The following is a 24,442-nucleotide window of genomic DNA, read 5'->3' as shown; positions in this document are numbered from 1 at the left end:
GTTAATTGAGGAAAAATGTGAAGTCCCAAATTAATCAAAGAACTGCTAAGATTCATTCCATTTAACCCAAAGCTTTCCTAAACAAAGGAGAGATCCAGGTAATAAATGACAAGTGGCTTGAACATCCCATAAAACAGGCAGGCCAACTCACTGAGTGAAAATCTGAGAACAGAAGGAAAGATAGGTGGAAAGGAGGAGAGAATATAGAGTGTTCAAAGTACTCACTGTGAATTAAGAGGCACAGCAAAACAGTGTTAAGAGAAATAATGTGCAGCATTACATGCAGCATGAGCCCTGTTTTTGCCTAAATGATAGCAGAACAGATATAAAATAATTTAATTGAAGAATCCAGCTTCTCTCTACTTTTATTGGTCCTAAACTATAACTGCACTGGCTTGCATCAGGCTTCAGTCTGGAATAATTATGACAATGCGTTTGCAGTATTTGCAGACAATGTTAAGGAGGAAAATCCAGTGCTGAAAGGCAGCTAACAGAATCCTTTGACACAGAAAGGAAAAGAGAAGAGCTGGGTTTTTCTTCTTTTTGACATCTCTTGGGAGGAATTAAACTGGAGAAGAGATCTCAGTAGCTTGCAGTTTCCTTCATTTTTATCAGGCACATGCTGACCCATCATAATAAATGCACTTGTGCTTCCCTGGGGTTGCTGCAGCTGCGAAGCACTGGCATAGACATGGCAGTGAACAGAGGTCCATACAGGTGTTGCCATTCCAGTGATTCCAGAAAATACTTTGTAGGTGCAAAGGCACAATTATTAGTAAATTCCATGCTCCTGTTGGAAACCTGTGAAACAAAAGGGGGGAAATGAGCTCAAGTGAGAGTGAGAAAAGCAGAGGGTGTTCACAAATGGGAAAGGGAGGAAGAGGGAGCAGCAGGGTATTAAAGACTTGTGAGAAAAAACCATGACCAAATGGGTGCAAGCTTGAGCTAGAGGTAAAATACAACACCCAAAAGAGGCAAGTGGAATAGGCTGGTACCTGAAAGAAGTGATGAATATCATTAAGGCTCCCTGAGTTGGTTTGCAAAAGTCATTTCTGCCCTCCAAAGCATGCCACCGTTTGCTGGGCTATCACTAGCACCAGGGGAGGCAGAGTTCTGCTGGCCACATGTTTCCAACAGGCACACTAGTCCAGTATCTGTTATGGTGGAGCCCCGTGGGAGCCATGGGCCCCAAAGCTGCACGTCATCAATAACAATGTGAAACAGCAGAGTAGAAACAAACTTGATTTCTTGTAAAAATACAATCCCAGGAAATGCAGTAAACTTTATACAAGCCCTTCGTTTTGCAGGTGGCATTTCAAGCACTGGATGTTGTGGAAAACACACATTCACAGAGCCTACAGCTAGGGAGTCCATCACACACCTGCTCCCTGGATAATAACCCAAAGACCATCATTGCTGAGATGAAGTTTTCTTTGCTCTTAATGAAAATCTCATTAGGTTGATCAAAATAAAAGCTTTCCACGTCACTTTTATAACAGCCACATAATGCTGTTGCCATTCAGTCTCAGATCTAGAAGTGTCCAGTGTTTCTGTTTTACAGATGCTTTTTATCTGTTTATCAAAACATCACCAGAAACATTTTTGTTCCACGAATTAGGTTTTCTGTGGGAAATTTCAAAACAGTGAGCACCTGTTTGATTTCTGTTTGGGTAACATCTTGTCACTGGATCCTTTCAATTGGTTTTTTAGCTATCAAAAATATAAAATAACAGATAATCTGGATATTGAACTGTGTAAAACTTCAGGGACAATCTCTTGGAAATTGACAGAATCTCTCACAGGCTTAAAAGACTGAGCACAAGTGTAAATGTTGTCTGTGCCAGGGTCTCAGGAATCCTTTGGCTGGTCTCTCTTTCCTGGTTTAGTGCAGCATTTTATGGCTTTTCCTCCTTTCTTTCGTTCTTAGGGCAAGCGACCTGTCACACTGATTGGCTTCAGCCTGGGTGCCAGAGTCATCTATTTCTGCCTGCAGGAGATGGCTCAAGAAAAAGGCAAGCTCCACCATCTGGTCTTTTTCCTCTTTGTTTTCTCTACTGCTGATAAATTTTTGTTCCAATGAAATGTTCTTCTGCAAGAGAGTTTGGGGCTTTTTAGAATCAAACAGAAACCTAAAATAATGGTTCTGAAATGCATTTGGAGCCAAATTGTTCAGTCAGTTCCACCAGTTCCGAGGAGAAAATCCACCGTCTTCATTTGAGGTGCTCCAGTGTGGCTTGGTCACCAGTCTGTAAATAACAACTTTGACATGTTGCGACACTGGACCACTAGATCAGTTTGTGAGCTGTCCAGAGCCACTGAGATCTTGGCAGAGGACAGCTTGCCTTCATTGGCAGCTCTCTGTAGCTATTGTATCAAATTCCATGAGTCCTCCCTTCCATTTAAGTCATTGAAATGCCACTGTCATCTGCTATTTTCATGATAATTTTTCCCCGAAGTCAAGTATAAAAACATCTGTCAATTTATTACCCGTTTGTGGTTCTGTTTATTAATAGATTCTATTTTTAATTTAGAAAAAGAATAAAATCATGGTGATCAGTTGATGTGAAATGCATCTTGGAGTTGAGTCAGTATGAGCGTGTGCGTGCAGCCTGCCTTCCCCCATACGTAGCTCATGTGATTCATTAACCATGCAGCCTCACAGAAAGGCTCTCATAAATAAGGAGCTCTGTGAAGGAGAATGTTCAGTAGAGTCCAGGCAGGTGGGAATGTTGTCAGGTGAGAACAAAGGAGGTCAACATATTTTCTGTTGACAGCTGTATGCCTGAACTTTGCTTCTGGTTTAAGACAGAAGTGTTCAAATACAGGAATTCTGTTCTCAGTCTAAATCTAATCAAGTCCAGAATGATCCTAATGAAGTTACACTGAAGCCAGAATCCAGATCCTAATCTGGCTGTAGATCTTTTTTGTGTCTTAAGAATGTCAAGGGCTGAAGTATTTTCAGGCTTTTATTTAGAGGTCTGCTGTCTCTCACTGGAGTAACATGGGACCATAGCTAAGTAATACTTAAAAGGAAATCACATGGGGTCTTTAAAGCTGGCTGCTATTCTAAAGAAATCTAAGCTTCATAATTATGTATCATAGCAGCTCCCCACAGTACACTTAATTTTTCAGTTCCTTAATTGAATTATGAAAGCTGAGCTGTTTGTGAGATGAAAAGCAGCATGTTTGGTGCACATTGCCAAGGCGTTCATTGCATGCACATTCCAGAGCAAGCCACAGAGGGAATGAAGCTGAGACCTGGGACATCTGAGAGTGATTTAGGTTTGGATTTGGATGTCTCACACAAAAGGAATAGAAGGCCTAGTCGTGCAGGCTTTTTGCATCCAGATGGCAGTGGCATTTATGTGGACAAATAACTAATCATGGATTATTCAGTGAAAGACTGTGGCAGAAATTCAAATTCTGTTAAAAGAAAACGTTCTTCTGCCATTCAGGTAAATAACCTTTGGGATCCTTCATTGCAAATGACTTTGGAAACCAGAGCTTGGTTTCCAGAAAATGACATTATAGTGAAAGGTGCAGTAATGACCACAGTCAGAGACACAGTACAGCACGGGGAGTTCATGGCTCTGATTTGTTCATCATGACTCCTGTGTGTTTTAGTAAACAACAAGTGTAAACTAATGGAAACTGGCAAAGCCTGTTAGCACCAACTTGAGAACCTTGAGGCCAAACTGTGCTTGAGCTTTGAGACGTTATGTGTTTATACCAGTCATGTCCTACAGAACCATGCACAGGATTGCTTCCTGCTGTGGTTAGATATCAGTGTGACTGCTGCCAAACTCTGCTGTGACACTCATGTGTCCGATGCCCACATTGATGCTGAGTGCCATCTCTGTTCTCTTCCCAGTGAGGACTGACCTGATATTTACTCAGTGATTTGTACTAAAGGCACAGGAGAGCCGGGCTCCTGAAAACTGGTTACGGCCTCCTGGCTAGCCTGGATCTTCCTCACCTTTACCAGGGAAATAACGTTATCAGTTAGCAATCTTTTCCCATCAGTAACTGCTTTTTTATTTTTATTTTCTTGCTTTGTGCAGACTTTGTTTTTCTTAATCAGTATAAAAGATTTGCAAACTGTGAAATACGTTTAATTCATCTAGAGTGCCAGCAACCACATAGGTCAGTGATCTGTTCTCAGGTTTCTGTCAGCATTGAAAGAAAACTGGTATTTTTCAGCCGAAGCTGAATGGTGTTGTTTTTTTCTTTAATTCTGAGCAAGAAATAAGCTGTGCAACTGGAGGGGAAAAAAAAAGCTTCCAACACCTTGCCCAAATGTCCAAGATCCTGGTGAACTAGCTGTTTGTTTATTCAGTTGGCTCACATTGTGGCTGTGGAATTTAGTACCTCGGTTGGAGCAAGCTCCCTGAACAGGCGCTGCGTTTCCTTTTCATTGCCCGTGACTGTGGAAAAACAGGACTTTATTGCTCACAGATTACACTAACAAAATTGAATTGCTCTTTGCTGTTCTCTTGATTGGTGCAAAATTTGCTTTGCAATAAGAAATAATACCAAGAGAGCTCTTTTGGACTGTTGTCAGGTGCTGGGATTTACACTGTGTCGAGGAAGGTGCAGGCACTGCAGGGAGCTCCAACTTTTTAGTGCTATTAGGGATAAGAAACCAGTTGATTTCTATTTAAAACACCTAACCACCTCTCCATCCTAGCTTGAAGTGGTGCACTCTTACCTTCACTTCCCAGAAAATTTCAGTATATTATTTTACAAACACCAGCCTGAAAATAGTTCAGCTCATGCCTTGTGAGCTCTGGTCTCAGCTGGAGAGTATTGATTCAGCACAGCGTGCCCACGAGGCTCCAGAGACTGCAGTGCTGAATTTCACTTAACATCTACGTCAGGTACTTGATGTCTCCTTACAAAGAAGAGTTAGGAATATATATTAATATATTGTTTAAGAGTGTCTTTCCCTGTTTTCAGGCCTGTATCCACACAGAAGTGTAACTGAAAAGGGCCGAAATGAGGTCCTCCATACGCATCTAGATGGAGGCTGTCTCTTGTTGTTTTCAGATGGCAGGAGTGGGAAAGCACATTAATATTTAAATTTTAATTTAGGACTGTTGCAGAGTTGCCCAATATTTCTCATTTAGCCTTTTCTACTGAAATTTCCCAGCTGCAGCTGTCACATAAGAGAGGAAGATTTATGTAGGTCACTTTGAAAGTAATGCCTTCTATTTATTTCCATGGAAAATACATCAAATGCAAAGAGCACAGTATCACTATTTGATAGAGCAAATCTTCAGCTATGAAATGCTGTTTAACAGTCACCACCATTAGCTATGCATTTTCTCCAGCACCATATCACATCACCAGTGACGATGTGATTCAGGAAACTGTCACCTTCAGCTTCGTATTGATTCAGTGGGTCCTGACATACTTGTGGATGTTCTTTCTCTTCCCATGTGAGCATCGTGGGACCCACCAGGTGCAAACTTTGTGATATGCCAACACTCCCACCATTGTTTCCAACACGTTAAAGGAGATATTCAGCTCCATACACAATTCCATATCAGACACTACTCCATCACACTGCCCCTCTGCTGCACAGCAACCAAATGTAATGGGTTATTGGCGGAAGGTTCGGCCTTACTGCCGTACCCCCAAGATCTGCCTCTGGTGTTGTGGGACAACAGAAAGCATAGGAGATGTTACTTTTGGAGCAGCCCTTGTACTACACAAGTCAGCAAACGGTGCCCTGTGCATTAAAGTACCTCTCAAGAAAATCAAACCAGTTTGATGGATTATCACTCCGTGCTGGCAAATGCTGTCTGATCTGTCTTTTAAACCTGAACTGTTCTGTTTTCACCTTAACAGACTCCCAAGGGATCATTGAAGATGTGGTCTTACTGGGAGCTCCAGTGGAGGGCGAAGCCAAGTCCTGGAAGGCGATCACAAAAGTGGTGTCGGGCAGGATCATAAATGGTTATTGCAGGTCTGTATGCTCGCAGTCCCCTGCTTCATTATGCTAGTGTCCCTTTGAAATGATTTTGTACCTCCAACCCTTATAAACATTCATTAAGCATGTGTTTGTTCAGCTGGTGAGTCCACTGATGGAGCAGTGCCAGCGACTCTTCTCTGCAGAGGTCTCTGCCTCAGCTTAGTTGGACAGTCCTCAGGAGAAAGTTCAAGGCTGCTCTGTCCCCAGTCCTTGCTTATTTGTGATGCACACTGGGAGGCAGAGGTTCTCAGTGTGTAAGTCCTGCTCTTGCTATGGCAGCACTGTGTCAACTGCAGCAGTTTGAAATGGGATCGGTGTGGTTGGGTGTGCCTAAAATGGACAAATTCATATTTAAATCTCATCTCTGTAACTGCAGCCTTTAAGATCATTGATGGTTAAAGAAGGTAAATTGAAGTCTGTCAAAGCTTTGAGATACGGCTTAGAGGGTGCTTGAAGGGAATGTGAATGTGAAAGATGTGAACGTTGCTGTGCAAGGAAAGGAGCTTGAGGAAACTGAAGAATTTTTATATCTAGACTGTTTCTGGTCAGGATAGGCCACGTGAACAAGAAATTTCACTTGCAGAAGGGGTCCAGCTGGAATAGCTGTTGCAAATTTACTAACAATGTGAAAGAATAGGAAGATTACCTTGAAACTTAAAGTCAGCCTTTAAAACTGTATAGGTAAGTGCTGTGCAGTGGTGTGAGAACTGCTGGGTGGTGAGAGGGAGATCCAGAGGCCAGAAGCAGCTGAAGAAACGTTGCAAAAGCTATTAAGAATTCAAGTGACAGTACCAAATCTAATGACTGTGTTTTGGAAGATAATAGTGGCAAGAGCACCATTTACCAGCACGGTTAGAAGAGGGAAATTAAAACAAATGAATGAAGCAGGGAAGAGCATGGGAAAATAAATTGAGAAATAACTGGGTAAGAAGGTTAGCAAAGAACATGGAACTGAGTAAAGAGAGCTCTAAAGCCACAAGCCCTCAGATCAAGGACAGCTGAAATGCTGTTGGTCCTTTCCATATGCACATATGTATGTATTACATGTGTATAAGGAGAGAAATTAATGTGTTACTGTGCATCTAACATGGTATATTGATTTACAAAGAAGAACTAAATGAAAGGATTTAAGAGCATTCAAGATTATAACCCCCCAAGAAATCATGAATCCCATCTGTCAGGCTGGAAAATGTTGCTTTTGTCTTTTTTGGATCATGGGACTTCTTATGGATGCCGGATGTGCACACCAGTTAAAATATTTCTTCATTTGACACAGGGAAAAAGCAATTGCTGCCTCCTGTCAATTAGTGACTGGGGACTTGGGAATGCTTCCGTGTTCCTCTGAGAAGCCATAAATTACAGCAGTTGTTGCACAGAGCTGAATTTGCCCTGGGAAATATTGCTCTTCCATGTGTTAGCCAAGAATCCATTTCAGTGCCAAAAGCTCAGCGCATCCATTTGCTATCATATAGAAGAAATAATTTTGTTTCAAAGTCCATTTGCTGCTGGAGCAGTTAGTGTGTTTGTATCTTTGTGTAAGCAATAATTTGGTTCATCTCTACACATCCACTGAGTGTTGAATGAAAAAAAGGTGTAGAAGTTGTAGCTTGCTGCCCACAAATAGGAAGAAGTGGGTGAGGACACTCTCAGGAAATATTCGTCCACATTAGTTCTCTGCTTTGCTCTCAACTGCTGAGTTTGAATGTGACTCAGTTGGGATGAGGGGCAGCTAGGGGAGATTCACTAGGTATGAGAGAAGGTCTGTACAAACCTTTCTTGATAAAGCTCCACCTGAATCTCATCACTCCTTCTCTCGCTCATACAAATGTTGTCCTTGTTCTGTCACTTCAGGAGTAACTATATTTAGTTCACATGAATTGCACTGAATAATACTTCTGCAAGATCAGATTTGGACACAATTTGCTGAGCTTCAGTCTGCTGCAGTTCATCTCTTCCAGCTTTGAAGTCTGAAAGGAGGCGGGGAGTGCAAGCCAGCTGTCAGGGCTGTCCCCCCTGATTTCACAGCAAGGTTACAAATTCCTAGTGGAAAAACTTAACCAAATTAGTTAAGACTCATTGAGCATGTCAAAAAATAATAATAAAACCAGCCATGGGGGGACAGATCAAAAAGTGACTGTAACACGGTGTGGATGTGCTGCAAAGATTTGGCAGAGCTCTGTGTAGATCTGACTCCCAACTTTTAGCACACAGCATTTTGCCTTCCCAGAGCCTGCACAGCTCTCACATCCAGCTTAAATCTGCTCCACAGACTGCAGGGGTATTTTGGTACCTGGGTTCTGCACAGAGCAAGTATGTATTTCCAAAGGGTGCATCATCTTCTCTCTTGATCCTGTAGTCTACCCTACAATGACTTACAGCAATACTTTACAGACCCTTCCTAGTATTGTCACTGAAACTACGTATTTATACAGTACCTATAAATAGGAGCACGCTGAGGAGCTTCGCAGTCGATGTTATGTCAGCGGTGTTGGTGTCATCGGCCTCATCACATTTACAGCTCTCTGGAGCCTGGAGAACTTCTACCTATTAATGCATTAAAAAGAGTGAATGTGAATGTTTTGCAGTCTCCAGGCAAACACAGAAAGGGTCAGATCTTTAAACTCACAGAGTGTGATGAGACTGCACCCCCATCTCAGGTTTTAACGAAGACTCACACTCTTACCTCCCAGGAGTCTGTCCTGATTTTGGCAACTGCTCTGATTCCCGTGTGTGACAAAGCTCCAGCAGGCATTGCTCCAGACTAGACTGTGCTTCCCAGCCCCTCTGTTCTCCCCATGGTTTGTGTGGTCACATGCTGTTTAAGTTTAGCAACAGGATTTATTCACACTCTTCTGCTCTGCTCCTAGGGGGGACTGGCTGCTGGGATTCGTGTACAGAACCTCTTCTGTCCAGCTCAACGTTGCAGGCCTCCAGCCAGTCAAGCTGGACGACAGGAGGATGGTAAACATGGACCTTTCATCTGTAGTAAGTACTAATTCTAGGCTTGCTTTTTCCATCTGCTCTCACGCTCATCAATCAGGATAAGGTGTGATGCTGGAAAGACAGGTCAGCAGCTGGGGAACGTGTAGCTCCAACGCGTGGCAGCAGAAGGTGCAGCCTGCAGCCTTATCTGGGTGGCTCTTGCAGTTCAAGCAGGGACAACTGTGTAGCCCTTGTACCTTGGTCCTGGGCCAAAGTAGGTAGCAGTGGCTGGTTTACAGGGCTGCTGTGTTTTGGAGTATGCGTTTTTGGGAAGCAGGAAGTGTTGATTCACCTGTTTCACCTGTGTGCCTGGAAAACAGCTTCCTCAGAGCTGTCATTAATCATTAGCAGTATTCAGCTTGATTATTGTAAGCAAACTAATGATCTCAGTGCCTCATCGTTACTCATGAGTGAACTCTTACAGAGCAGATCATGCAGAACTCAGCTTGTGTGTTCATATTCACTGGAATCTTGGGCATGCAGTCTTGTTTTTCCATATTTTAACGATTCAGTTCATCTTTTATTCTCCACACTGGACTGGAGGATGCTCAGCACAAAGCTCAGGGCACATCCGTCATCATTCTTCCTGCTGTGACCCCTTCTGCCTGTCCCCACAAGCTGGTAGCACTCTCAGTGTTGTTCTGGAGCCAAAGGCACTTTTAAATTCTTTCAGATTTTTTGGAGCACCAGCCTGCTGAGCCTATAAATACCCAACTGTTACCAGCTCGTTTCATTCATTATAACTGAGCTGTGAGCCCTTGCCAGAAAACACAGAGCTTAATGCCATACAGATAAAATAAGAACTTCACAGACCAAAATGTAGACCTCCCAAAGGAAGTGGTATGGCAGAGGCTTTTCAACATGGTCCAGCACTGTAGCTGTTCCAGTATCTTTGCACTTTCCTGGATTGCCTTGGTTAGCATTTCCACACACTCCCACGTTCATTTTTTTTCACTATCCCTGGGATTGTCATCAGTCACTGCAAGCATCTGTTGGTGGCATTAAAAGAAAAATGGGCAAAGAAGCCCATCAGTGATGACACTGGGGTGACGTTTCCTGTTAGGTTAGTCCAAGTTGCTCTCCTCTCTTTGACTTCTCTTCAGAGCCCCTCTTTCTGTTGACCTTTTGCTTTCTGACCCTCAAACCCCCTGGAGCCCTGCAGACCTGACCCTGCCCTCAGCCTCTCCATTCTTCCCCAAAGGAACCATTTACCATTCAGCTAAATGAATCGTGACTGCAGAGCCACTATCTGTTGATCTTCTGCTGTTGTGCATCTGTGTCTGTACTGCCTGATGCCAGCAGACAATCCCAGCACTGTTCTTGTTTCAGAAAGGGCTGACACTTTCACTTCTTTAATCTTACTGCAAAGCACTGGGGGAAAAAAAGAGCAATTCCCGCAGTGTGAAAGACCTGTATTAAGTAGGTGTCATTCTTTTGATCCATCTTCCAGAGCATGGAGCTTTATGAAGAGAAACACAGTGTGTTCTGAGGAACGTTCTTAAAAGTAAAAAGATAGAGCAAGAAGAGGAAGGAAATATTCAGAGGCACTATGTAAAAAGTAACGAGTAAGCAAGGATGGATCTTGGTGCAAATATAGTGCAGTTGCATAAGAGAAATATACAGAGGTGTTTTCTATAAATTAATTGCAGAAAAATGCAAGAAAGCTCCTTTACTGAAAAAAAAATCCATCTTTATGGTAGAGGAAACAAAACATAACAATACCTACAGTAATTCATACTAATTTCCATCAAGCCCAGTGTCCTGCCTAAGAACATCCTCCTGATGACTCCACAAAAATAGAGATGGGAGAGGGAGGCACCGTGTACACATGGCAGTGCATATTCTTTTTTATACATGTAAACCACGTGTCTGCCTTGCAGAGAACTTATCATTCTGGTGCACACTGTGGAGAAATGGAGTGTAATGGCTCAACTAAAGGAGGACTAAAGAGACCTCTGTAGGATTCTGCTTCCCAGTGAAGGCTTTTTCTTTTTCCTTTTTTACCTCATTCCATACAGTAGTTGGAGTTTCCTTTCATTTCGACGGCTTATGAAGAAAGATTTGTAACCCACAACACACATCTGATTTGACAAAGGCCCTGAAGTATGCAGACTCTGTTGTTTGTAGGTAGTGTTGCTTGAGAAGTGTTCAGTGGTGAGTGCCTTCTGCTCTGGGCTAGTTCAGAGGAGCCTATTGCTTTGCTGCTTCCCCAGATGCGTTTTCCTCTTTGAGCTTTGTCTCTCAGAACACTAAGAATAAATAGAATGACTTGAGAAATGGGCACATTTACAGCTCTCAGTGATGGGGCTGCCAATGAGGAGACAGCATGACATGGTGCTTCCAGTGAGGGTGCCTGGCTGTTCTGGGAAGAGTTCGGCTTGTTGGGATTGCAGAGGTCTCTGATGCATCCTGAGTTCACCAGAAAAATACAGTTCATTCTCAGCTTCAGTGGAAATTAAGCATCTGAAAAAACAGGAGTGCTTTTCAATTAAGCTCTTGCTGCTTTTGAGGAATGGTAATGATGATCGTTAATTGCCTGCTTTTCAGCACGATGAGCAGGCACCAGGATGAGCTTATCTGTCATGCCTTCATTTCTGTTTCTGCCCTCAGCCCTCACGGAACACCCTGGGGCTCTGCAAAGGACCTCGGGACACCTGCAAAGAGTGGCTGCACAGCCACCCATCTGCTGAGGGACCTCCAGCAAGGACAGCTGCAGCAATGGGGTCCTTCAGGTCCTGCTGAAACACAGCCAGGGTTAAGAAGGGATGAGCAGTGATAGAGAAATAAAGCTCAGGTGATGCAAAGGTGCTGAGTGTGCAAATACTGTACAGACAGCGTCAGTATTGTGTCATTTCACAGTCCATCCAGGATGAAAAATAATCTGGGCCCAAAAGGCTTGGTTGTTTTTGCATCACAGCCCCCAAATGAGTGGTGGCCTAGGAGACCTCACTCTAAGCAGTTCACCTGTGAGGCATTCATGGCACGTTGCTCTTGATTAATATGTGGGATTTGGGTGGTTTTTTTTTTTTGCTGTCTGTCAGTAAAAAAAACTGAAGGAAGAATGTTCTCCCACTCAGCAAATGCAGTTATAAAAGCCTTCCTAATGGTTACAATGGGACTGATTTGTTCAGTGGATTTATTTGACAGCACCTGTTAGAGAGACCAAGGAAGTAATCGAGCTGTAATGTATTAAATTAGATTGATTGCTGTTTGTTCAAGTGGGATATTGTAGATTACATTTTGCATTAACATTTGAATATTGCAGCACTGCTCAGAGCCAGAATGCAGGCAGAGCACTTCTGCAGAAACTCACAAGTCAGGAGTGGGTGCTTCTGTTCCTCTGGGCAGTTTTACTGCAGCAGAAACCAGGGATGAACTCACAAGTTTGGGGCCATAGGAATGCATGGCCGGAAGTCTGCTAGAGAGCATGCTGGGAGCTAATTCTCCTTTTTGTGCTTTTCATTGACATGATGTCTCAATGGCAGCTGCTTACATGATGCTGGTGCTCACAAATCCCTATAAAGGGAACACTTAGAAACACCATCTGAGATTAAACCCCTCTTTTCTCAAGCACACGGCCAGACAGAGCTTTTTGTACAGCTCACAGATGTGAGTACTTTTTTTATGCCTAGAATAGTTGCTGTAACAGTACATAGCAGCAAAACGTGCTCACTGCCATGTTCTCCTGCAGCATCTCTGCACAGCAGAAGGCAAAACAGCAGAGCTCATTTTTAGAGCAGTCTGTATCACACCTTGGCACACCTTTGCTTCTTCCTTGTGAGCCACCTACAGAGCTTTCTACCCATTCTTTGCTGGGGTAACTGAGCACTGGGGAAGCTGTCTCTGTGGCAGCAATTGAAAAACAGGAATAACTGATCTCTCTTCCAAAAGTGCTCTCAGAAGTGGAGCTCAGTGTTCCCATTAGGAGGGAATGCAAACAGTGTGGCCTTCAGCCAGCCAGGTACACGAATACCAGATGACAAGTCTGAATTTTGTCAAGTCCAATTGACTCAGCACTTCTGTGGTTTAGGTGTTTCCTACAAAATACTTTAAACTGCTTTGTTTTTGGTTTTGTTTTATTTCTAGTATGCCCAAGACTTGAAGCAAAGAGCTAATTGTGGATTAATTAAGACCATAGGGGAGCTGGACATGCAAGAAGTTGTCTGTGTCTCATTATACCCTTGTTCAAACGAGCAGTGGCACCTCCCATGGTGACAGGAGTAAAGAGGATCAGAAGAGCAACAGCTAGGAGCAGAATTCAGCTTCAGACAGTGGCTCAAAGGGTCCTAGAGAGCATTCTTTTACATCTCCATACAGGAAAGCAGACAAATCCATCCCACTTCACAGTGTTACGGGGAACTGATCTCCCCTGGAAAAATCCCTTAGTGTCTTCTCTTTAGTCTCACAAAGTTTTCTTCTCAGCCTGTTCTGCATCCCAAAGATGTGTTTCTTTTCTTCCCTTTGTCAGCTAGCAAAAGGGAAGTGCTGTTGTTAGTGGTGCTGGAACAGTTCTTTGGTGGCCAAGGTTGATGATGATTTCTTCCCAGAAGGGTGTGCAAGTCTCTGTGGAGACAAGTCTGGTTGTCTGGCAGTAAGGGGTGTGTTCCTGTATTATTTGGGGTGCACTGGTGCTCACAGAGATGATTTCTTCCTCGTCATATGTCCCTTGAAGTTGTCAGGGCTTAGTTTTCAGTGATGCTTCTTGCTGCTGAACACATCTGGGAGCTCTGATAATCAAATCATACATTAAAAACATGTTAAATATATTTTTATCTTTAGAATTCAAGCAGTGGGTGCTGATAATGTTAATGTATTGAAACAGAGGAAGGAACTGAAAGGCTTTCTCCAAAAAAGTGCAAATGGAGCCAGTAATAACTTGCAGTTTGTTTTCCCTTTGTGTCAGATGAAAACTCAAAGGGTTGTGTCCCTCCTTGCTCCATCACAGATGTACTGCTTGATCTTCACATACCCCTTGGAAGGCAGGGGATATTTAGCTACTTCTAAAGAACAAAGAGAACCATTTTGAAGTACCCTATAAGCCTTTGTTCTCATAAAGGCAGACGGTGCAGGCTCTGCTCTTGATAGGTTTGCAGGGAACAGGTTTGTAGCTGTTGATTTTGCAAGCAGCCATCCCAGTCACACAGCCATTACACCAGTAAAACTGCCAGCAAAAGCAGTGGGGGCTTTCCCTAAGTCGTGTTAATAACATCTGATTCTGGAAGAGTAGCTCCACAAAACACAGTCAGGTGAATTTAGGAGAGTTTATCTTCCTGTTTCCCTTGTCCTACCTGCTGGTGGTTGAACCCACGCCTCGAAGCCACCTGTCCAAAGTTTCAGTCTGGCACAGGAGACAGTGAGGGCAAGAAGCTGTAATCCGCACCAGGAGGATGACATTGAAGTAGCACAGCTCTCACTGAATGACCTATTAAAACACAGAGGGCAGTTTGATTTCTGGCAGTGCAGAGTGGGGGTTAATGTAAGGAAGAGAGCTATGCCCTCATAACCCATGTGTTATCTTAAGAGCTGTTATCACTCTGCAGCCACCATATCATTTCCTCCTTTCACTACGTAAAGTCATTTCTATCTTACAATTTCCATCAACAAAATGGGAGCAGAGGGAGATGTGAGCAACTTCTCCAGCATAAGGGCTTGGGATCAGCACAGGTCTGAGAAATGATGAGCCTTCTTGAGCAGTCTGAGATGAGGCACAGGACAGGAGCTGCAGGGGAAGTCTTTTTAGTGAATGGTGCAGCAAGAACCCATTCCAACTCACCAGTTCCCTGCTTATTACCTTTGAGCATTAGTCATGACTTGATTTCCTGGTCTGAGATTTGGTAGGAGATGTTATCTGTGCTACAGGAAGGTAAGTAGGGAAGAAGAGGAACTGGGGATGCTGTTTGGAGAATGCTAAAGCTCTTCTCTGCAAGCCAGGGCTCTGCTGGTAAAAACTGCTCTCGTTTCACGGAGCTGAGCTGAAAATCTGATCTGTTTTGGTCACATTTGGCTGCCAGATCTTGTGTATTCCTGGAGGAAAAAGGGGAGAGGAAGGGTGATGGGTCCCTGTCTGTCACAGAGGAGTTGTCTTCCCCTGCTGCAGGCAGATGCTGTTATACCATCCAGATATGGAGACTTAATCTCATCTCAGAGTCCTCATTTGCATAAACTGAGCTCTTCTTAAACTTCTCCATCATCCTGACTTGATCAACATTGGATCAGTGGTGCACTGCTGTAGTTTATGATATCAGACTTGTGGGTCTTCCAAATGCTTCAGTACATTAATCCAGCCTTTATTTTGGGGCACCTGTTTTCCTCTGAGGTCTAAAAGATGATGTTCAAACCATTTCCCAGCTACAATTACATGCATGGTGTATTCCGGGCCTTTAAGACGTTCCTTATACCATCTAATTTAAATACCTTCTACTTGTCTTGGCACAGAGAGATAAGTATTTGATTACAGCCACTGTGAGAGTAAGTGGCATGTTTTGTGATAGTGATATGGCTGGAAAGACTGGGAGTGCTCACACACCACGTAGCTAAAGCCCTCCATCACACAGCGTTCTTGGAACTGGCAGGGGTGGGTTGAGAGGAAAGCTATGTGAGTTTCAGTTATTCAGGAATAGAAACATGAAGAGGAATAATGCAAGGGACATTGAGAGTCTTTCCAAAATAACTTCAGCTCCACAACGTTTTCCACCAGTACAATTTAATTAGTACAATTTAATTCTCCTCTGCTGGAAGCTGGAATTGCTGAGGTTGAGTTTGTACCTCTAAGTCCAAGAGAGGTCCCGATGCAGATTGCCAAATCCACACGTTTTGTTAATCCATTGAAATGCCAGCTTCTGAATTACTGGTCATGTCCACTGTCCTCCCTTCAGGAGAATGTTGTTTCTGAAGAATGAAAACTGGAGAGTTTGGTTTCTGTGGTAACTTAACCCTGTCACAGCCTCTCTCAAGGTTTGCTGATGGTCCTCACAATGGGAATCTTCCACTGGCCTTTGCATGCACTCCAAGTCCAGCACCATTCCTCTGGCTGAGCAGTGCGAGGTTGATTGCTTTTTGCCATAAACTCCCAGAAAACACTGGGGAAAACAGGAAATTTGTGGCAAAGCCAAACATCCTCTATCAAGCAAGGCACACCCAGCGCTCTGAATTAAGTCTGGCACTGACAAGTGGGAGCAACCCTGACCGGAGGAGCCTGCCATCAGCCAGTCCTTGCCACCGTATGGGAGCAGAAGGCTGCCTGGGTTTTGAGGCAGTATCCATAACTGAGGATTTTTGGAAAGAGGAAATATTTGAGTTTGTTCCCTTAAGAATGTTGTTGTCAGAAGGAAATCCTGTACATGTGATGTCCTTCAGGGGAAACGAGGAAGCTCTGGATTGAAAAACTCTGTGGATTTCTGACACGATGGCTCCTGTCACTGACTGGTAGATCCACCTGAATGCTGTTACAGTCTGCAATCAGATTATACCAAATTGGTGGTATAAACATTTGGGTTGTGTCTTCCAGTGAGTCAAGGCAACATCAGTTACAAGAGGGAGAAGTCGCCTTAGCACAGCGATAAACCTAACCCACTGTTTTCATTTCCTTATAACAAGCATAAATTTGTTTGCTTTGGTTACAAGAGCACTTTTCCATTCTTTTTGTTCTGATGTTCCTCCTGCACTTTGTTCTGACAAAGAATCAAGCAGTTGATTATTTCTCTTTAAAGATTTTATTGTCTGTTGCAATGTAGAAGTTCCCAGCACACCCAGCAGAAGCACTCAGCTCTTTGGACAGCAGATGGAAACAGGCTTTGAGAAGTGGAATTGCTGAATTTTCCCACTTGGATGCCTTCACAGCTTGGAAATAGCAAGGAATTTTCCTTGCTGTTCTGTTGGTGATGGCTCAGTAAGATTTCAATCACTAAGGTCACGTAGTCTGACCCTCAGCCCACAGTGTGTTATGTCACTCAGTGTCACTTCTGCCCCAAGCCCTGAGCAGCACAGGTCGATTGTAATGACCACAGGGGTTTCAGAACAGCAAACCAAGAGATCCAGCAGCCCTTCCCAGGCAGTCTGTTGCCTTCTTATTTCTCTCCACCTTGTCCAGTGCTGTGCTTGTTTCCTTCTTTAGCACCAAGCTCCACTGTGGGACAGTGCAAGATTCGTACTTTTTGGGAGAGCGGTGTACACATCTTAACAACCAGTTCACGAGACCCTCAGTGGTTATTTTAATTAACTAATCTGTTCAGAACATCAAGAGCCTCTTGAGCCATCTGGACTGATTAAAGTCACATACTGTGTTACTAACATGCTGATTAAATCCTTCATTTTGCTCCAAGTCCTAAGTGCCTCCAAATGTTTCCTCTCAGAGGCTGCTTCATGCAGTCAGGTGGGAGCTCTGCGTTCTGCACTGTGCTCCCAGCTTTGGACATCTGAAAACTGGTCTGTAGGAGGGTCCTGGCTGTAGTTACCTCCATTAGGACACCTGAATCAGAAAGGGCAGCATCTGCCTTTCCAGCCTTTAACACATAACAATAATTGCCCCTGCAGAGGAGGTTTTCTCTCCCTCCTGTGCACTGATGTGAAGGACACATTCCTAACATCTGCATCAGAAGGGTTTATCTTATCGTGGAAATCACTCTACAGAGAAATATCCGGTTATTTGCAACATCATACTGCTGGCTTTAATTTGGTTTATGAACTTAAACCCTGTGGACTCCCAGTTTTATATGGGACAGATCAGCACACATTTCAATACTATCTCCTCTTCCAACCAAGAACCTCAACCTCAGCTGTTGATCCAATTACTTTATCTCAGTTTAAATGAGATGTTTGCTTTTACAAGGAAGCTGAGGCACGGGGAGGGTGTGTGACTTACCAGAGAACAGGGAGTTGAGCTGAGCTAAGGAGTCTCCTACCTGGGAGTCTGTCATCAGAGCAGATCACCTCCTCCTTTACCCTCATGGCACCCAGAGTCTAGTCTTGTTGCTATGCACTTAAACATATGTTCCTCAGGGGTGAGGCAGTGCAGGAGCACAGCCATGTAGGGTTATTTCCAGGGAATGCCATGTTCTTCAGACCTAACCCTTTCAGCCTGACAGAGCTGAAGCCAAATCTCATGGCAGTGGTGACCTTTGGGATGGAGAACTGTACTGAGCTGGGTTTCCCATAGCTTCCCCACTAATTGCTCTCCTCCTGTTGCTTGTAGGTCAGCGGCCACCTGGACTACATGAAGCAAATGGACACGATCCTAAAAGCTGTGGGCATTAAAACCAAGGAATGTCGGCAGGAGGAGAAGGGCAGCACCAGTCTTTTCTCACCTCTAGCCAAGAAATCACAGCAGGCAGCAGGCAGCGAGGCTCAGGAAGAGGCAGACACCGTGCAAGAGGAGGATGGGGCTGACAGTGACTGCCAAGCACCCACAGCCAGCACCAGCCTGAGCTCTGCACTAACGCTGCCTGAGAGTGCTGGCACGAGCAGCGATGGTAACCTGCACCCAGGAGAGGATTCCCTGCACAGCTGCACTCACCAGCAGGACTCCCCTGCATCTCTCCTGGCAGAGAGCTCACCTCCCTGCCCAGCCCACCCCAGCAGTGTGAAGCAGGCAGCGGGTGAGAGCACAGACTGAACTGAATCTCCAGACTTTCTCTCCTCACAGCCATCCTCAGCCCCCTGCCCTACACAGCCTGCAGAGCTTCCTGAGCGGGGTGTGAGCTGCTGCCCTGCAGCTCCCAGTGCTGCTGTGTGGCTGGGTGGGAGGCAGCAGAACTGTGAGTGAGCCCACGCTCTGCCTGGCCTGCGTGGAGGCCAATTGCAGCTCTTTGTGACAGGCAGGGATGCTCAGCCAGCACTGAAACCACGCTCAAAGCACAAAAGGAGGATCAGGAGCTGAGCTGCAGCTTTCAGACCCAGCACACGGCATCTCAGTGTCACTGGATCACAGCTCTCAGAGCAGTCTCCCACAGCATCTCCCACTGATGAGAAAAGGCCGATTCCGGCCCAGATCAGCATCATTCCTCAGGGAGGGCTGGCAGTCCTCTCATCTCACAGCTGCCACCATTGGGGACCATCTTTCTGGTATTTAACTCTTGGGAAAGCGTGTGGCTGTGTGGGTATCTTTAAGCATGTTGAGGAGAGGGACTCATTGCTAGGTCATTAAAAATATTTTTCCGCTTCAGCTCTGCTAAGCAGGAGGTGAAAGGCTGAGTGCCCCTGGCTGCCCTCCCCGCTCTCCTGCAGGTTTGCTGACATGGCTTGGGCACTTTCCAACCATCAGAGTTGTTTCCCTCCCTGCAAATTGAGTGTGATGAGTGTCTGAGGCCTCGTTACTACTAGGAACACGCTTTGAGTCCCATAGGTGAAAGACAGCAGAAAACAGTGAGCTTTTTATGACTTAATGCTTTGTGAAGCTTCCTCCCTTGCAAGCCAGCAACCCACAGAGACTTTCCTCTTGTGTCCCACACACATCTCCAAGCTTAAAAGCCCCCTCTAGATATATATTTTAATTGGTTTAAAATAAAGCTAATACTTGGCATAGAATAAACATAAACCTGTTTGATTTCTTTCTCCTTCCATAAAGGGAATTGGCATCCGCTCCCTTTTCTCCCCGGTCTCAACCTGGAGGGGCTCAGCTTTGCACAGGGTCCTTTTCATTTTGCTGCTCAGCCCAAGAAAATGCAGCCTAGCAGGAACATGGCAAGAGGATAAACCCCCTCCTGAGAGCACCTCTGGGTTTTTCAGCCTTAAAACAAGTGCTGCTCCAGATCTGGAAGGTCTCGTCGACTCAGTGCAATTGCAGCTTGTGATTTTGGCTCCCTGGGAGCCCTCCCTGTGCCAGCAACCTCCCCGAGCTGTCCACACACCTTACCTCCGGATTATTTCTCACGCAGTCGAACCACGCAGCGCAGCAACACGGGAAGAGAATGAATGAGCCATTGCTTGGCATGCAGCTTTCTCCTGCCAGCCTCCCATGCTGGAGGGACACTTGGGGTTCACTTGTGTAAGCGTGGGCTTCAGGAGGGCAATCAAAACCTCCCGGAGGGGTGCCAGTCCAGGGAGGACACAGCAACAGCCATCTCTGATCAGAAAGGCACTTGAGGAAGGATTAGCTGAGAGCTTCTGTTGGTGTTTGAAGTGCCCTCTGAAACGGCATCGTCTTCGCATCGATGGATTGCCAGAGCACGGAGTGATGGCTGTGTGCCACAAATAGGAGGCTGTAGGATGAAAGCTGAAGGGAAACTTATTTCGTTCCTTCCTACTGTCAGGATACCCGTGGAGCCACGAACAAGCTGAACACCCACACCCGTGTGGAATATCCAGAAAGCGGCGCTGAACATTGTGCATCAGATTCCGTCCCCCGTACTGCAGACTGCTCGTGATTAAATAGGATGGCTGTGCTGCAAGTCACTGCTTCCACAGGAAGCTGCCACAGATACAGCCCAGAGCAGGTGGGGACATTAAACCCCCAGCAGACGCGATGTGCTGTGGACTGGAGCAGCCCCAAACTCTGTCTGGTGGAAGCTGAGCACCTCCCCTGGGCTGATGCAAAGGGACACGAAGCCAAGCTGGCACTCAGGCCACGGGGGTGCCGAGTTGCTGGCACTGCAGCTCCAGCTCTGGGGTTTCTGACTCGAAAAGACTGACCAGGCGTGCGCCGTGGGCCGACACAGCACCTTCTGGGGGCAGCTGCAGGCTGTGCTCATTTGCCACCACCTCGGAGACAGCGGAGTCGGTCTCAGCCTGCAAGGTGAGGACGTTCTTGAGGGACGTGGCCGCGCGGGGCCCACTGTTGGAGTTCCTCATGGAGAGGGAGATGGCGCTGGGCCGGGGCTCCCCTGAGCGCCGACAGCAGGGCAGGTATTTGCCCATGGCTCTCTTGAAATCCCTCATGAAGAGCGGGTAGATGATGGGGTTCATGGTGCTGTTGCAGTAGCCCAGCCAGGTGAGCACGTCGAAGAAGCCAGCTGGGACACAGTCACACACTGCCTGGGGGGAGGCACAGCGAGGGTTAGCCGAGTCACCCACTGGAGAAAAAAAAGCTCTTCTTGCCAAAAGAAAACCCAAGAAGGTGTTTACCTGCGTCATGTTGGTGACAAAGAAGGGCAGCCAGGCCACAAAGAACATGCCCAGCAGGATGCCCAGCGTCAGGCTGGCCTTCAGTGCCTTCTTGCTGTGCTTGTTGGTGAACCTCCTGCTCTCGCTGCCGGCTGCGGGCTGACTCAGGGTGTGGGGAACCTACAGAGGGAGACAAGGGCAGGGAGTGAGCACTTCTCCCTGACCTGGAGCCTCCTGCCCAAGGGAAGTGGCATTCGGTGCTGCAAATCCTTCAAGAAAATCCCATTATTATTTCCCTTCTGGCAGAGGCAAGAGGATGGCCCACACCACAACCACTGCACCGTGAGTCAGGAAGAGGAAGCAATAGAAAACCTCAACACTGAGAAGATTATTTTTTCCCTTGTAAAACAGGAGCTTTATCATTAAGGTGCTTCTTTTATAGGAAACCCGGCTCAGTCAGTGTTTTGGTGAGAATAAAGCATGCCCTGAAGAGGCAGCTCTTGCTGCTGATTAGAGCAGCAAACCAATTATATTTTTAAAAGTGGGATGTCAAACATTTCAGCCTACAACACCATAACTAACTCAGTCTTCTGTCCCTTCTTGCAGTCTAAAATTAAATTACTGTCTCAGCTTTCTGTTATAATTAGGTGAGGCCCTGTTGCCACTCAGCTTCCTGCCCAAAAAGAGAACAAATCCATTTAAGAGCTCAAAGCCTCACCAGCTGACCCTGCGTTTTCATCTGGACATCCATCTGAGCTGATGCAGGATTCCTATAAGCAACCCACGCCCTGCTGGGACGCTCCCCATGGCAGAGGAAAGCACGTGGGCATCCCTGGTTCCCTGAGCAGTGCAGCAGTGGGGCCATGAGGCTGCAGTAGGTTTGATTTGGTTTTGGGTGGCTAGGTTTGCTTGTGTGTGGTTGGGTTGGGTTTGTTTGGATTTGGTTGGGTTGTGTTTGACTGGGTTGGTTGGATTGGTTGGTTTTGTTTCAGTTGGGTTTGGTTGGGTTGGACTGCATTGGTTGGTTGTGGTTGAGTTGGGTATGCTCTGTAGAGTCCAAAAACACAACATCCAGGGAAAAAAAAACAAGCATATTTTGATATTGCCTGCTTCTTCTTTGATTCTCATTTTCCTTTTCAAAGTCTGGTTCAGCTCATCATGCGCTGGAGGGCTGGCCAGGTCTGAGTCCTGGCTCCTTTCTTAAAAGAGAGAGAACAACAAACCAAATCAAGGTACTTAAATGCAATTACGTTTGTCTTTTCCTGTAGGATATGAGGTCAATAAAGCCTATTATAGAGAATTAAAGCTGTTAGATTTAGTGGCAATTACCTTCTGGAGATATACAAACCACCCCAACTGCAGCCACACTTTGGTTGCAGGAGCACACGTGTATTGGCTTAGCCAGCAGTCTCAGGTAAGGAGGTGTCTTGCAGTTCCTATTATAGACCAGGTAACAAAAACAGAACCTGGATGTGCAAAATAAGGTGCCCTCCAGAGTCTGATATTTAAACTCCTTCTCCCCCACAAGTCTCACACCCACCACGGCCAAGATTTACTAGTTGAAAGATAAAACCCCTCTGGGACGACACGAGGTGGAAGCAGCATTTATTGTGTCCCACTGAGCTTTTTTTTTTTGCGTCTGGATTTCTTTCTCTGCTTCTGCTCTAGCTGTTCCTGTCCTCCTGAGCAGCCTGGAGGGACGAGACGTGGGCACCGCCCGGCACCGAGACCCCCCCGTCCTGGGACTGAGTGTGAGAGCTGCATGCAGCCAGCAGCGGCCGCAGCCCTCTGCTCCTCACCCACCACAGACGCTGCAGAGCTGCTCTCCACGAGGGGCCCACCTGCGTTCTGGAGCTGACACACGGGAACAACCCCCCCCCCGCCTGCAGCCCCTTACCTGCGCCGTGCTCTCGCCGGTGGCAGCAGTGGCCACGTTGGAGGTGAGGGAAGCCACCTGCACGGCTTGCTTGCGGGCTGCCAGCAGGATGCGGCAGTAGGTGAAGGAGATGGCGGCGGACGGGAGGAAGAAAGTGAGGCAGGAAGCCAGCAGGGCGTAGGGCAAGCTGACCACCAGCCGGCACTGCTCCTCGTCCCCCCGGGACGTGATGTTGGGGGACCACACCTCGAATTCCAGCTCGTGCCAGCCCAGCTTGATGGGCAGGAAGGAGGCCAGCGCGGCCAAGGTCCAGGTGGCCAGGATGAGGCAGAGGGCCCTGCAGGAGGTCATGCGCAGCTTGTATTTCAGGGGGGAGATGATGAGCAGGTAACGGTCCAAGCTGATGACGCAGAGGTTGAGGATGGAGGCGCTGCAGCACATGACGTCGAAGGAGCACCAGAGGGAGCAGAAGTCCCCGCGCAGCACCCAGTGGCCGTAGAGCTGGTTAAGCATGGCCGGGGGCATGACCACCAGCCCCACCATCAGGTCGGACATGAAGAGGGACACCAGGAAATAGTTGGAGGTGTTGCGCAGAGAGCGCTGGGTGACGATGAGGAGGATGAGGAGGAAGTTCCCAGCTGCGGTCAGCAGGATGATGAAGCAGAGGAAGGCGGCCACCCAGCTGCTCCCCACCAGCAGCGAGCGCTCCCCCAGCACGCTGGCATTGGGGGACCCGAAGTCGCCCTCCATGAGGAGCGGGGCAGCGGGGCTGGCTCTGCAGATGGGGACCTTCCTCGCCTGTGCTAGGTGATCACTGCCGGCGCCAGCTCCAGGGGAAGGAGTGCCATCTCTCCGGCTGTCCTCCTTTCTCCTCTCCTTCCCTCCCTCTCTTCCCCACTCTCTCTCTCCCCTGGCAATCAGGGCAGAGCGACATTTCCCGGAGCCGATCAGCAGTAGCGAGGTTCCCCTCCCTGTTACTCACAGCCAGGCGTCTGCTCGTCCCTGCAAATCCCCCCCCCCCGGGGCCGGGATGAGCCCGGGCAGCACTGCTGGGCGCCGAGGATGCCGCGGGCACCGGGACGACACGCCGGACTCCGTGATGCTCTGGATGCTCCGCGCCAGGAGGCAGCCGGACCGCGCTGCTCAGCACCCCGCTGGCTTTGCCCACCCGCGGAGCTCTGCCCCCCCGAGCTGCTCCGTGCCTGAGCGCTGCCGCCGCAGCCGGAGACGGCGAGGAGAGGCAGAGCAGCGCTGGGTGGGCACGGGGATGCTCGCAGGAGGAAGATGCAGGAGGTGCGTTTGGCGAGCAGGGATGTGTGCGAGCGCGTGTGCGTGCAGGTGCCAGGCAGACTGTTACCTGCTGCTCAGCGCAGGATGCAGAAACGCCGATTCGGAGGAGGAGGGGAGAGGAGGAGATGAAACGCTAACGAAAACGGGGATTTGGTCTAAAGTCTGCGAAGTGGCGGCCGGAGAGTTCCCTGCTCTGCGTTAAAGAGACAGCCCGCGCACGGCTCGGCCTCCCCTTTGCTGTGCCGTGTGCGGCTGAGCCCGACCGGCGGTGCCTCGGCCATCAC

General features: G+C 47.0%; 2 protein-coding genes across 2 annotated transcripts in view; one reads left to right on the top strand and one right to left on the bottom strand.

The window, feature by feature from the left end:
- Positions 1 to 18,601, top strand: part of TMCO4 (transmembrane and coiled-coil domains 4) — a 36,004-nt gene extending 17,403 nt beyond the window's left edge. Inside the window, exons 11-14 of the mRNA XM_065738133.1 lie at positions 1,928 to 2,012; positions 5,851 to 5,968; positions 8,842 to 8,959; positions 18,147 to 18,601. Coding sequence (XP_065594205.1) covers positions 1,928 to 2,012; positions 5,851 to 5,968; positions 8,842 to 8,959; positions 18,147 to 18,566 — 741 coding nt within the window. The 3' untranslated portion in view covers positions 18,567 to 18,601. The remainder of the gene's footprint in view (positions 1 to 1,927; positions 2,013 to 5,850; positions 5,969 to 8,841; positions 8,960 to 18,146) is intronic.
- A 1,858-nt stretch (positions 18,602 to 20,459) lies between these two features.
- Positions 20,460 to 23,711, bottom strand: HTR6 (5-hydroxytryptamine receptor 6). The gene is given in 4 exon segments (XM_065737801.1): positions 20,460 to 20,923; positions 21,014 to 21,223; positions 21,226 to 21,261; positions 22,890 to 23,711. Coding segments are annotated over 4 exon segments (1,389 nt in total). The 5' UTR covers positions 23,619 to 23,711; the 3' UTR covers positions 20,460 to 20,509.
- Positions 23,712 to 24,442: the final 731 nt, after the last annotated feature.

Source organism: Cyrtonyx montezumae, unplaced genomic scaffold (assembly GCF_038088225.1).
Source record: "Cyrtonyx montezumae isolate F1298 unplaced genomic scaffold, pur_monq_1.0 scaffold_21, whole genome shotgun sequence".
In the NCBI taxonomy this organism is placed as follows: domain Eukaryota; kingdom Metazoa; phylum Chordata; class Aves; order Galliformes; family Odontophoridae; genus Cyrtonyx; species Cyrtonyx montezumae.
The sequence above is the reverse complement of the archived record's forward strand: the minus strand, read 5'-3'. Positions and strand labels throughout refer to the sequence as shown.